Genomic DNA, 12,579 nt, shown 5'->3' with positions numbered 1-12,579 from the left:
AAGGCTCTTGCCACTTTTTAGAGCCCTCTCTGGGATCCCTGTGTGTGCTTGTGTGCTAGCTTCTGGTATTGTACTGTATAGAGCACCTTCCAGCCTTCATCGCTTATCCTCACCAGTCTCATGCTGCCCTATTGGGCACTCAGGAACTTTTGGTAGAGAGAAGAGGCCTTCTCTAAGAGGTTGAGGCGCTTGCCTTCATGGGATCTTTCTGGAGTGTTATAAAGTTGGGAAGGCCGGTGTGTGTGTGTGTGTGTGTGTGTGTGTGTGTGTGTGTGTGTGGCGGGGGGATGGGACTCAGAGCTGCCTTCCGTGTGCACTTGGAAAAGGATATGAACTCAGGACCGCACATCACATATTCTGGTGCTCTGCCTACCGTGTCATTCAGGCCCTAGGGGTTTCTTAAGCAGATTTTGGGAGGGACAGAAAGGGTTGGTAGAGTGCTTGCCTAGCAAGCAGGAAGCCCTGGGTTTAATCTATAGCACCACATAAGCCTGGCATGGTGGTGCAAGCCTGTAATACCAGCAGTTAGGAGGTAGAGAGAGGCAGGAGGATCAGAAATTTTAGATCATGATCCACTCTACAGGGAGTTCAAGGTTATCTTGTTTTGTTTTCTGTTTTTGTTATTTGTTTTTGGTTTGTCGAAACAGGGTTCCTCTGTGTAGTCCTGGCTGTCCTGGAACTTACTCTGTAGACCAGGCTGGCCTCGAACTCAGAGATCCACCTGCCTCTGCCTCCCAAGTGCTGGGATTAAAGGCGAGCGCCACCACTGCCCGGCTTGTTTTGTTTTTTTAAAAAAGTTTTACAGACACCACTGTCCCCTGTTGACACTTGGTCAACCCAACCATGTTCTTTTTGGTTTTTTGAAAACCCAAAAAAAAAAAAAAGTGTATTTGCTATTTAGTGCCGGGCTGTTGGCTTCTTTTTCTTTTTCTTCTCTTCTCTTTTCTTTTTGTTTTTGTTTTTTTTGAGACAGGGTTTCTCTGTATCACCCTGGCTGTCCTGGAACTCACTCTGTAGACCTGCGCTGGCCTCGAACTCAGAAATCCACCTGCCTCTGCCTCCCAAGTGCTGGGATTAAAGGCGTGTGCCAATTGTTTTTTTAAGCAATGGCAATGTGTCCTATTATAAATTAAGACTACATTATCTTTGTTAGAAGGTTGTATAGTTGACATGAAGTCACTTTTGCAGAACATGGCAAGGCGATGGTCAGGCTTTACTGTGGTGGAGGATCTGCTGAATTTACTGTGAAATCCAGCCTTGTTTTTGGTTTGGCTTTGTTGTTGTTTTTCGAGACAGGGTTTCTCTGTATAGCCCTGGCTGTCCTGGTCACTCTGTAGACCAGGCTGGTCTTGAACTCAGAAATCCACTTGCTTCTGCCTCCCAAGTGGGACTAAAGTGCGCCATCACTGCCCCGTCTTTGTGTTGCTTAAAGATTTCTCTTAACCGTGTTGTGTTTCAGGCTTGGCTTTCCATATGTGTGTATTTATTTCTCCCTCTACTATTTATGATGCACACCCTTTTTAGGGATTCGGTTTGGGAAGGCACTAGTGTGACTTTGAGTCCCTGGTCTAATTTCCTGACCACTGCTGAGGAAGGACCCTTTAGGTGTATTTCCTCCCGTGGATCACAACTTGTATCATGTAGCATCAGCCACTTGTTGAACTAGAGAAGACACCAGGTCTGGTGCCTGGGGGTGGGGGGTAGGGGTGGAGGTGTGCTTGGTTGGAAGAGGCGGTCGATGTGGGGAGGTACATGGTGTGGGGGAGGTGCCTGGTGGGGGTGAGTTGTTGCTTATAGTGGGATTTGGTCTGCTACCTGGACCCACATGGGAGAAGGAAAGAACTGAGTCCTCTGACTTCCATATGTATACCATGCCCTCCTGTAAATGAAGAAATGTCCTTAAAATAATTACTAAATTGCTTTGTATACTGTATATCTACATACCCTTTTATAGTATGTAGCTCAGTGGTTTTAAGTTTATCCCTGTTGTAGCTTGAATCAGCACTCTACTTTTTTTTCATGGCTCATTAACTGTCCATTATATAAATATGTCACGTTCTATGTACTCATTAATGGGTTGATGGGTATTAACTCAGTTGTGTCTGGCTTTGGCTGTGAAGTGAGCGTCCATGTACAGGTTTTTGTTTGGCATATGTTTTGGGTTTGTTGTTGTTGTTGAGACAGGGTCTCACAGCCAGGCATGATGGCACACACTCCTTTAATCCCAGCACTTGAGAGGTTAGAGTAGGTAGATCTCTGAGTTCAATGGCAGCATGGTCTACAGAGCAAGTTACCAAGACAGCCAGGGCGATGCAGAGAAACTCGGATTTGAAATACTGGCGGGGGTGGATGGAGGAAGCCAACCAACCAAACAAGTTGTTTTCTTTTTATACTCTGTGTGTGTGTGTTTATGTATGTGGAGTTATCCAAGGAGGCCAGAAGGGGGCGCCATGTCCCCTGGAGTTGGGAGTTACAGGTGACTGAACTTCCTGACCTAGGTGCTGAGAACTGGATTCTGGTCCTCTGCAGGAGCATCAAGGACACTTAACTTCTGAGCCATCTCTCTAGTGTCACCTTTTTACAATTTTGATGTGCAGTTTGTACGCCTCTTTCCTCTATGCTTACAGCTAAGAAACAGGTCCTGATCTCCAGGACACAGAGACCATGTCAAGGTCTCCATGATGTCTACTTAGGTTTCCTCCTAAGAGCTCAGTTTTAGCTCCTAAGTTGAGGTGCTTGGTCCATTTTGAGTCAATCTGTATGCAGTCTCAGGTAAAGGTCTTTGCATATGAATCACTACCCGTTGGCCCCGGCATCCTGACCGAGGCTTCACGCAGTGAGCTCAGGCTGGTCTTCTGATTTAGCCTCCCAGGGGTTGGAATGATAGGTGTGTGTCACCATACCTGCTTGAGTATTATTTTATTTGAGGTCTTTGATTTCATTCAACTACCACAACAGCTCTGAGAAATATTTATTATCATTATCAAGTATATCTTAAGCATTTTAAAAGCTGATCTTATTTTTTTTGTAAAGAAAATTCTATCTTTTAAACTATGCATAGACAATGTAGCCAGGCTGGTGCCGCATGCCTTTAATCCCAGCACTCGGGAGGCAGAGGCAGGCAGATTTCTGAGTTCGAGGCCAGCCTGGTCTACAGAGTGAGTTCCAGGACAGCCAGAGCTATATAGAGAAACCCTGTCTCAAAGCAACAACAACAAAAACAAAGACAATGTGTGTGTGTGTGAGTGTGGGTTTGTGCACCTGACTGTGGTGCTTGTCCATAGAGTCTAGAAGAAACAGTTGGATGCCCAGGAGCTGGTGCAGTGAAGCCACCAGGCATGAGTGCTGGGCAGAGGCAGGCGGATTTCTGTGAGTTTGGTCTGTATCTTCAGGGAGAGTTCCAGGACAGCCAGGGCTATACAGAGAAACCCTGTCTGGAAAAACAACAACAACAACAACAGCAGCAGCAGCAGCAGCCACTGAGCCATCTCTCCAGCCCCATTTAATTTTAATGTTAGTAGCTTTGTAGTTATCTTACCAGATGAAGAGGGCAGATCTGTCCAAATCTCATGTGCTCTCACAATCCGAAAAAGAGACCTCTGGTCTGTGCCTGTGTTCCAGGCTTTGAGGCCCATGAGGACAGTAGCCAGCAGGTTGCCAAGAGTACCTCGTTAGTGTATAGATACTCTGATGGCCACACAGAGCAAGGCATGGCTGAAGACCTGAGTTCTTTTTCAGGCAGCAAGCTCCAGGAAGCTCTGCTGTTTGTATTCCAGAGTCCTTGCTTAAGATGGTGGGCATGTATGAAAGGGTTAGGGCAGTTTTCAGGGTCCTGATGTCCCTCTCCATGGTTGGTGGTTCAGGTGGCACTGTTTGGAAGAGTGGCATCTGAGTCATAGACTGTCTGAGGTGGAGAGAAACTCTGGTTAGCTGCCATGAACAACTCACCTTCTCCTGTTCTGGGGTTTCTGCAGTTCTGGACTTCAGCGACCCCTTCAGCACTGAGGTGAAGCCCAGAATCCTGCTCATGGGTCTCAGGAGGAGCGGCAAGTCGTCCATCCAGAAAGTCGTCTTTCACAAAATGTCCCCGAGCGAGACGCTGTTCCTGGAGAGCACCAACAGAATCTGCCGGGAAGACGTCTCCAACAGCTCCTTTGTCAACTTCCAGATTTGGGACTTCCCAGGGCAGATTGACTTTTTTGACCCTACCTTTGACTATGAGATGATCTTCCGGGGAACTGGGGCACTGATCTTCGTCATCGACTCCCAGGTACGTAGCGTCTCAGCGTGGGCAGCATCTACCTCCTCATACCTGTTTTCAGTGTGTTTTTTGTAAAATTGTGGGGGTGGGGGTGGGAGTTGGGGGTGGGGCTGTTAGAGGGCACTCCCCTGCACCTGTGGGATCAGAGGATCAAGCTCAGGTTGTGAGGCCTGAGCCAAGTACTTGTACCTGCTGAGTCATTCGGCTGGCCCGGTGGGGGTGGGGTGGTTTGGGTTTTTACCTCTGCTGTAGGCCTTCCTATCAAACAGGATTTCTTAGAGCCCGCAGACTTTGCAGCAGAGAAAAGGCTCCTGTCTGGTCATAGCCCAGACACATTTAACCTGAGATCCCAGATCCCAGAAGCTATGTGGAATGGCAGGTTTTCTGCAACAAAGTTTACTTAGAAGGGTACATTGTATAATGTTTACTTTCTAAGTAGATACACTTAGAAGTGGAACTTTTTCTTCTGAATCAAAGTAGTACTTGATTTTCTTATGTGTATGGGTGTTTTGCCTACATGCGTATCTGTGATCAGCTTGCGTATCTGGTGCCTGCAAAGGCCAGAAGAGGCCATTGGCTCACCTTGAACTGGACAATTGTGAGCTGCCATGTAGGTGCTGAGAATTGAACCAGGGTCTTCTGAAAGAGCAACCAGTGAGCCATTTCTTTAGCTCTTGAATCAAATTATTATTAGTATATCATATACTACTACTAATATAATTATAATATATATAATTATATATCACTATAATTATTTATGAATTATTATGAATTTTGTAGATGACTATTAAAATGTGAGGTAGGTATCTCCTAGGAAGATGGATACTTCATATTTTTTTCCACAGTTCACATCTGTGTTTGGATAATCAGCTCCACTTTTGTGTTTTTGCTCCCGTGGCTGTGCAAACTGAGAAATGTGTTCTCATAGCTAGGCTGGGGATACAGGTTGTGTCATAGCATTTACTCAAGAATTTAAAATCCTCCTAAGTTGTACCTCCTCCATTACCTAGTTTTCTGTCATAAGAATTAATTTTAGTAGTTCATTAACTACTGTGTAAGTCCTCCTTCAAATTAGCTATAAAGGAAATGACTGGTGAGGGAGCCCCGTTCTCCAGCCATTAGTTGATCTCACCATCTCCTCTAACTGGGATCTTGGACCTTGCCCCTTGCTCAGTGGAAAGGGGAGGAAGGAAGAGCAGGCTGACCATGCTGGGAAGGGCGTGTGGGGTTGGGGCCTTGGAGGGCCCTGAGACTCTGGTGTAGCCTGGAAGTTTTCCTGGGTCTGAAGTAAGCAGGCTCTCCAAAGAATGCCAGACTCAGTTTAGAGTGGGGATTTAGAGATTTTCCAGAGATGAGTTGCTACTGTAGCCTGGCCAGCCTTGCAGGGTATGTGTAATACAGAAGTAACATCTTGAGCAAAGCATTGGCTCCAGGAGGCTTCACTGTGTGTCTGGCTCAGGGAACATTAGGATTCATTCTTCCTTCAGGGGAGGTCTGTACAGGGAGTGAGTGAGCAATGCGCACCTGTGGTGGGTTCACTCTTTGTCTAGGTCAACCAGAAGCTTGTGCCTGGACCCTTAGTATGCCTGGGTCGGTTGGGAGCTGCTTTCCTGATCCTCCCACGTGTACTACTGTGTTTTCTGGCCTGTCTGCCTTGCCTTCCTTCCTGTCTGTTTGCTGGCACTGTAAATCAGGGAGCCCAGGGAGCAGCCAATGTGTGCCCAGTACAGGACAGGGAACCCTGTCTTCCCCTAATGCCTCCCAGAGTGTTTTTGCAGCTATTTAAGTAGCTGCGTGTGAGAAAGTGGATTCCAACCAGAGCTAAAGATCATTAAGATGATGGCTTAGTAAATACTTGGATACCATACTGTCCTCTGTAGCAGGTCCAGTGCAAACTGCCTAAGGCATTTATGATATGACTGTCATTTAGCCCCAGATAGGTTAGGTTTAGTTACTTTTTTTTATTTACTATTGTTTATTTCTAATCATGTGTACATGTGTGGGGCTATGTATTTGAGTACAGGTTCTTGCAGCAACCTGAGGTGTCTGCCCCTGGAAGCAGAGTTTTAGGTGGTTGTGAACCGCCCCACGTAGGTGCTAGGAACTAGACTCTGGTCACCGGCAAGAGCAGCAGGTCCTTTTACACACTGAGCCATCTTTCCAGTCCATAGTTGCTTATTTTTGGACAGGCAATTTTACCTAATCATGAAGCAGGCTTTTCAGTTAGGTTAGTAAATGTGTTTCTTTTTTTTTTTTTTTTTTTCTTTTTTCTTTTTTCTCTTTCTTTTTTAAAAAAGTTTACTGCAGGTTACAGAAAAGTCTAATAATGCTTTAGAAGACCCTTCTGTTTTTTTTTTTTTTCTTTTCTCTTCCTTCTTCCCTCCCTTTTTCCTTTTTCCTTTTCCCCTTCCCCCAACCTCTTATTTCTTTGAGACAGGGTCTAACACTTGCTCAGGCTGGCCTGGGAACTTATGGCCAGGCTGGACTCACAGCACCCAGCCTCTTAGGGAATGTTGAGATTACAGGCATGCACATATTATTTCCCTTCCTACCCCCCCTGGGGTCAGGGTACAAAAGCCCAGGTGTCACACATAAGCTGGGAAGCCTGGTGCTATAGTGTAGGGAAAAGCAGAGACAGGAAAGTCACTGGGGTTTGCTAGCTGTTAGCAGAGCTCCAGACTTGATGAGAGACTCTTGTCATAGAATCATATTAGTGTGATAGAGCAAGAGTATGTGCACACATGCATGCTTATGTGTATATACACTGTGCACACGCATACACCAGATTCATACATAGACATATGCGTGTGTACACACACTTGCACAGGAAAAAGAAAACAAAAAGTAATGTTGGGGGAAAGCATCTGTAATCCTCTGTTTTTTGTTTGTTTGATTTTTGGTTTTTCGAGACAGGGTTTCTCTGTATAGCCCTGGCTGTCCTGGAACTCACTCTGTAGACCAGGCTGACCTCAAACTCAGAAATCTGCCTGCCTCTGCCTCCCGAGTGCTGGGATTAAAGGCATGCGCCACCACTGCCCATCCTGTAATCCTCTGTTTAGTGATGGTGGTACTTGGGGTGAACTCAGAGCCTTGCATATGTTAGGCAAGTGTTCTACCACAGTACCACACTCTTGAACCTTGACCAGGCTGGCTGCAAACTTGTGATTTTGTACCTTTCCTGGCCAGACAGCTGGGATCACAGGCTTGTACTGTTGGACCCCACACTTTCTTCCTTTTAATGGCATTTAAGGTGTTTAGGGTCTTTTAGGGGAAGTATGCATACTCTGTCCTGAACCAAACTGCCATTCCCAGATTTACTTATTTTTAAGTGTGTGTGTGTGTGTGTGTGTGTGTGTGTGTGTGTGTGTGAGTGTGCGAGTGTGCGTGTGAATGCACATGAGTGCAGGTATCCAAAGAAGACCAGAAGAGGATGAGAGGGTGTCAGGTCCCCTGGTTCTGAAGTTGCAGGTGGTACTGAGCCACCCTGTAGGGTGCTGGGAATTGAACCCAAGTGCCCTGCAAGAGCAGTGTGTGCTCTAAGTGCTGAGCCTCCTCTCCCACCCCTGCAGTTCATCATTTCAGTCATTAAGGCTGTATATTATTTCATCTGTTACTGTGAGCCAGGTGTGCTGACACACCTTTAATCCCAGCAACTGGGAGATAGAGGCAGGTGTCTCTCTTGTGAGTTCGAGGCCAGCCTGGTCTACATAGTGAATTCCAGGACAGCCAGGGCTATGGCAGAGAGCCTGCCTAGGTGTGATAGTGTAATCAGGCCTTTTTTAAAAAAAAGATTTGGGCTGGTGAGATGGCTCAGCAGGTAAGAGCACCCGACTGCTCTTCCAAAGGTCCTTAGTTCAAATCCCAGCAACCACACGGTGGCTCACAACCATCCGTAACAAGATCTGACTCCCTCTTCTGGTGTGTCTGAAGATAGCTAGGCCTTTTTTTAAAATTTTATTTATTATTATACATAAGTATACTGTAGCTGTCTTCAGACACTCTGGAAGAGTCAGATCTCGTTATGGATGGTTGTGAGCCACCATGTGGTTGCTGGGATTTGAACTCAGGACCTTCAGAAAAGCAGCCGGTGCTCTTAACCACTGAGCCATCTCTCCAGCCCTGACCTGGCCCTTAAAGTGAGCTTTTTTCCTTAAGATATGTTTGAGACATGTTTACATGCTATAGAGTGCACTCCTTTCAAGTAAGTACTTGAAGGGGTTACAAATGTATCTCCTATGTATCCACCCCTCATGGAAGGCACGGGATCTTTCTGCCCTCAAAGGCTCCTGGGATGTTTCACTCTCCCTAGTGCCCAGCCAGCCCCCCAGGCCACCTCAGTAGTGCTTCTTATCCTTGCAGGTTATCCAGCCGCCTTTCTAGACCTTTATAGACTGGGAGCTACTGGATAGTAACTGGAGGTTTTAATGTTTCCTCTCTGGCCCGATATCCAGTGTGTATCTTTGTTCTTTCTTTGTTAACCACTGTTCAGAGCTCCAGGGTGAGAAAGGACTCAGTGTTATTTTTTGTCTCCTCTTAGTTTCCTCTTCCCCTGTTTGATATTTTAACTCATTTACAGACAAAGGCTTCATTTTTATTGATGGAGTTTGGAGAATAAGTAAATGCAAAATAAATCCTATCCCACAAAAACAAACAAACAAACAAACAAACAAATGCTTATTTTTGTTTTCTGGGCTTTGTGTATTTTCCAGGTTTGGAGCCATATCAGAGGTAGGATAGTTGTTATAAAGTCATTTAGAGTCCTTCCTACAGGTGTCATTCTCTCTCTCTCTCTCTCTCTCTCTCTCTCTCTCTCTTTCTCTCTCCATCCATCCATCTACCTACCTACCTACCTATCTGTATATGTGTATGTTTGTTTTTTGAGACAAGGTCTCACTATGTAGCATTGGCTATCCTGGAACTCACTCTGTAGCCCAGGCTGGCCTCAAACTCACAGAGATCCTCTTGCTTCTTCTAAGCACTGGGACCTGGGACTAGAGGTGTGCGCCACCATGCCTGGCTCTTCTTATTTCCTTGCTCTATTTTTTTTTTTTTTTTTAATAAAAATGAAGCCTGTCTACACCTTTCAGACTAGCAGTAGTCCAGAGATCTGAGTAACCATGTGTTGTGATATTGTGAGGGTGCCTGAAGCAGGAGCTTCCTGGACTACACTGGGAACACTGTTCAGACTCAGCTGTGACCTCACAGCAGCCCTTGAGGCAAGCTGTGTGTGTTCATGAGACTCATCTCTGTACTGACAGGTCATTGGACATGTTTGGAATTTCCATCAACAGGTCATAAATGTGACATGTGATGAACCATCTATAAAGGAAAATTTCAGAATGAGTTTCCTAGGCATAACACTGAATGAAAAAAGAAATCTACTCATTTTTTAAAAAGATGCATTTATTTATTTATTTATTTATTTATTTATTTATTTATTTATTTTTTAAGTCAGTGTCTCTTTTTTTTTAATTTTTAATATTTTTTATTACATATTTTCCTCAATTACATTTCCAATGCTATCCCAAAAGTCCCCCATAGCGCCCCCCACTTCCCTACCCACCCATTCCCATTCTTTTGGCCCTGGCATTCCCCTATATTGGGGCATATAAAGTTTGCAAGTCCAATGGGCCTCTCTTTCCAGTGATGGCCGACTAGGCCATCTTTCGATACATATGCAGCTAGAGACAAGAGCTCCCGGGTACTGGTTAGTTCATCATGTTGTTCCAACTATAGGGTTGCAGATCCCTTTAGCTCCTTGGGTACTTTCTCTAGCTTCTCCATTGGGAGCCCTGTGATACATCCAATAGCTGACTGTGAGCATCCACTCCTGTTTGCTAGGCCCCTGCATAGTCTCACAAGAGACAGCTATATTTGGGTCCTTTCAGCAAAATCTTGCTAGTGTATGCAATGGTGCATTTATTTATTTTTTAAAGGATTAAAAAAAAGACTTATTTTATGTATCTGAGTACATCCTGTAGGTGTACAGATGGCTGTGAGCCTTCATGTGGTTGTTGGGTCCTCTGCTTGTACCAGTAGGCCCCACTCACTCCAGCCCTGCTTGCTTGGCCCAAAGATTTATTTATTTATTATATTTCAGTACACTGTATTGCTGTCTTCAGATGCACCAGAAGAGGGTGTCAGATCTCATTGTGGGTGGTTGTGAGCCACCATGTGCTTGCTGGGATTTGAACTCAGGACCTTCAGAAGAGCAGTCGGGTGTCGGGTGCTCTTACCCACTGAGCCATCTCACCAGCCCCTTTTTTTTTTTTTTTTTTTAGATTTATTTATTTATTATATGTAAGTACACTGTAGATGTCTCAGACACTCCAGAAGAGGGCGCCAGATCTTGTTACAGATGGTTGTGAGCCACCATGTGCTTGCTGGGATTTGAACTCAGGACCTTCAGAAGAACAGTCCGTGCTCTTACCCGCTGAGACCTCTCTCTAGCCCTCTCTTCACTTTTAAAGCAGTGTAAACACTGTTTGGATACAGGTGTTGACTGCAGTGTAAAGAGATGAGTGAAATAGATATGCTCACATAAGTACTTAGTGAAATAAGTACTCACATAAGTACTTAGTGAAATAGATATGCTCACATAAGTACTTAGTGAAATAAGTACTCACATAAGTACTTAGTGAAATAGATATGCTCACATAAGTACTTAGTGAAATAAGTACTCACATAAGTACTTAGTGAAATAGATATGCTCACATAAGTACTTAGGAGGAAGAGGGCAAAGGAGCTTTGGTATTGATCATTCAGCTCATTTTCTCTTCTTTCTTTTTTTGCTTTCCTCCTTCCCTTCCTTCCTCCGTTCGTTCGTTCGTTCCTCCCTCCCTCCCTCCCTCCCTTCTTTCCTCCCTCCCTCCCTCCCTTCCTTCTTCCCTCCCTCCCTCCCTTCCTCCCTCCCTCCCTCCCTCCCTCCCTCCCTCCCTCCCTCCCTCCCTCCCTCCCTCCCTCCCTCTCTTCCTTCCTTCCTTCCTTCCTTCCTTCCTTCCTTCCTTCCTTCCCCAGATAGCAGTTCTTTGTATAGCCCACATGGTCCTCACTCTGCAGACCAGGCTGGCCACAGACTCAGATATCTACCTGCTTCTGCCTCCCAAGTGCTGGAATTAAAGTCGTGCTACCACTATCCAGCCTCGTTTTTTTTTTTCTCATTTAAAAGATTAAAAAAAAAAAAAAAAAAAAGAAGCCAGGCTTGGTGGTGCACGCCTTTAATCCCAGCACTCGAGAGGCAGAGGCAGGCGGATTTCTGAGTTTGAGGTCAGCCTGGTCTACAAAGTGAGTTTCAGGACAGCCAGGGCTATACAGAGAAACCCTGTCTCAAAAACCAAAAAAAAAAAAAAAAAAAAAAAAGTCACCAGGACTCAAATCTCAGAACTCCATGAATACTAGGCAAGGGTTACCATTGAGCACATCGCCAATTCTGTTTGTTTAGAATTATTTATGTGAGTATACTTCAGCTATCTTCAGACATATAAGAGGGCCTCAGATCCCGTTACAGATGGTTGTGAGCCACCATGTGGTTGAAGGGATTTGAACTCAGGACCTCTGGAAGTCAGTGCTCTTAACTGCTAAGCCATCTCTCCAGCCCTGTTTGTTTGTTTTGAGACAGAATCTCAAAGACTCTCAGGTTGGCCTGTCATTCAAAGCAATCCTCCTGCCTTAGACTCTCCACTGTGAGCCACCATTCCTGACACTGATTGACTACTACTAAACAGAAAGATAGTTAGTTGCACAGGTGTTTATTATTTTTTTATTATATAGAGGTAGGAAGGAGGAAAAAATAGTATTGTGGTGCTTGAAACAATTGCTCTGGACCAGGAGTCTCAAATTCTCTGTGCAGGGCCAGAAGTGAAGGCTCTGGGGCCTTCATTGTCTGTGGGAGTCCCGAGGAAGATGGCACACAGCTGCAATGTGGCACCCAGCAGCCCTGGAGAGAACAGGCAGACAGACAAGCATGCTGAGCTGATTTGCCATGTGGTTTAGTTACAAAAGCCAGTGGGGTTTCCCTGACTCCCCTGGATTAGTGTTAAACTCCTTTCTTACCCTTCTTCTCAGCCTTTTTTCATCTGTGGTCTCCATCACAGTCCTTGAGAGCCCTGGGAAGCCGGGAGGCAGCCTGTCTCCTGGAATTCCAGCTCCAGGCTTTATAGCTATCAACAGCCTATACTGTGACCACCCAAACCAGCCACATTTTCTTTCTTAGCTTCTGTGTTAACAAACTTAGGTGTGTATACTTGAAGTCTGTGAAGCCAGAATATTTTTGTGTGTGTGGGTGTTGGGAGTTTGGGGAAAATATTTTTGGAAATCAT

At 45.3% G+C, this 12,579-nt stretch overlaps 1 protein-coding gene across 2 annotated transcripts in view; it reads left to right on the top strand.

Moving 5' to 3' along the window:
* Nucleotides 1–12,579, top strand: part of Rragd (Ras related GTP binding D) — a 41,287-nt gene that overhangs the window by 10,000 nt on the left and 18,708 nt on the right. For both annotated transcript variants that reach the window (XR_015047443.1, XM_021160870.3), the window contains exon 2: nt 3,975–4,270. Coding sequence is in view for 1 of the 2 variants with exons in the window: in XM_021160870.3 (XP_021016529.1) it covers nt 3,975–4,270 (296 nt within the window). In the remaining variant the exon portion in view is untranslated. The remainder of the gene's footprint in view (nt 1–3,974; nt 4,271–12,579) is intronic.

Source organism: Mus caroli, unplaced genomic scaffold, assembly GCF_978045245.1.
Source record: "Mus caroli unplaced genomic scaffold, Mus_caroli_1 scaffold_6, whole genome shotgun sequence".
Lineage (NCBI taxonomy): Eukaryota > Metazoa > Chordata > Mammalia > Rodentia > Muridae > Mus > Mus caroli.
This window is presented reverse-complemented; position numbering and strand designations above follow the sequence as displayed.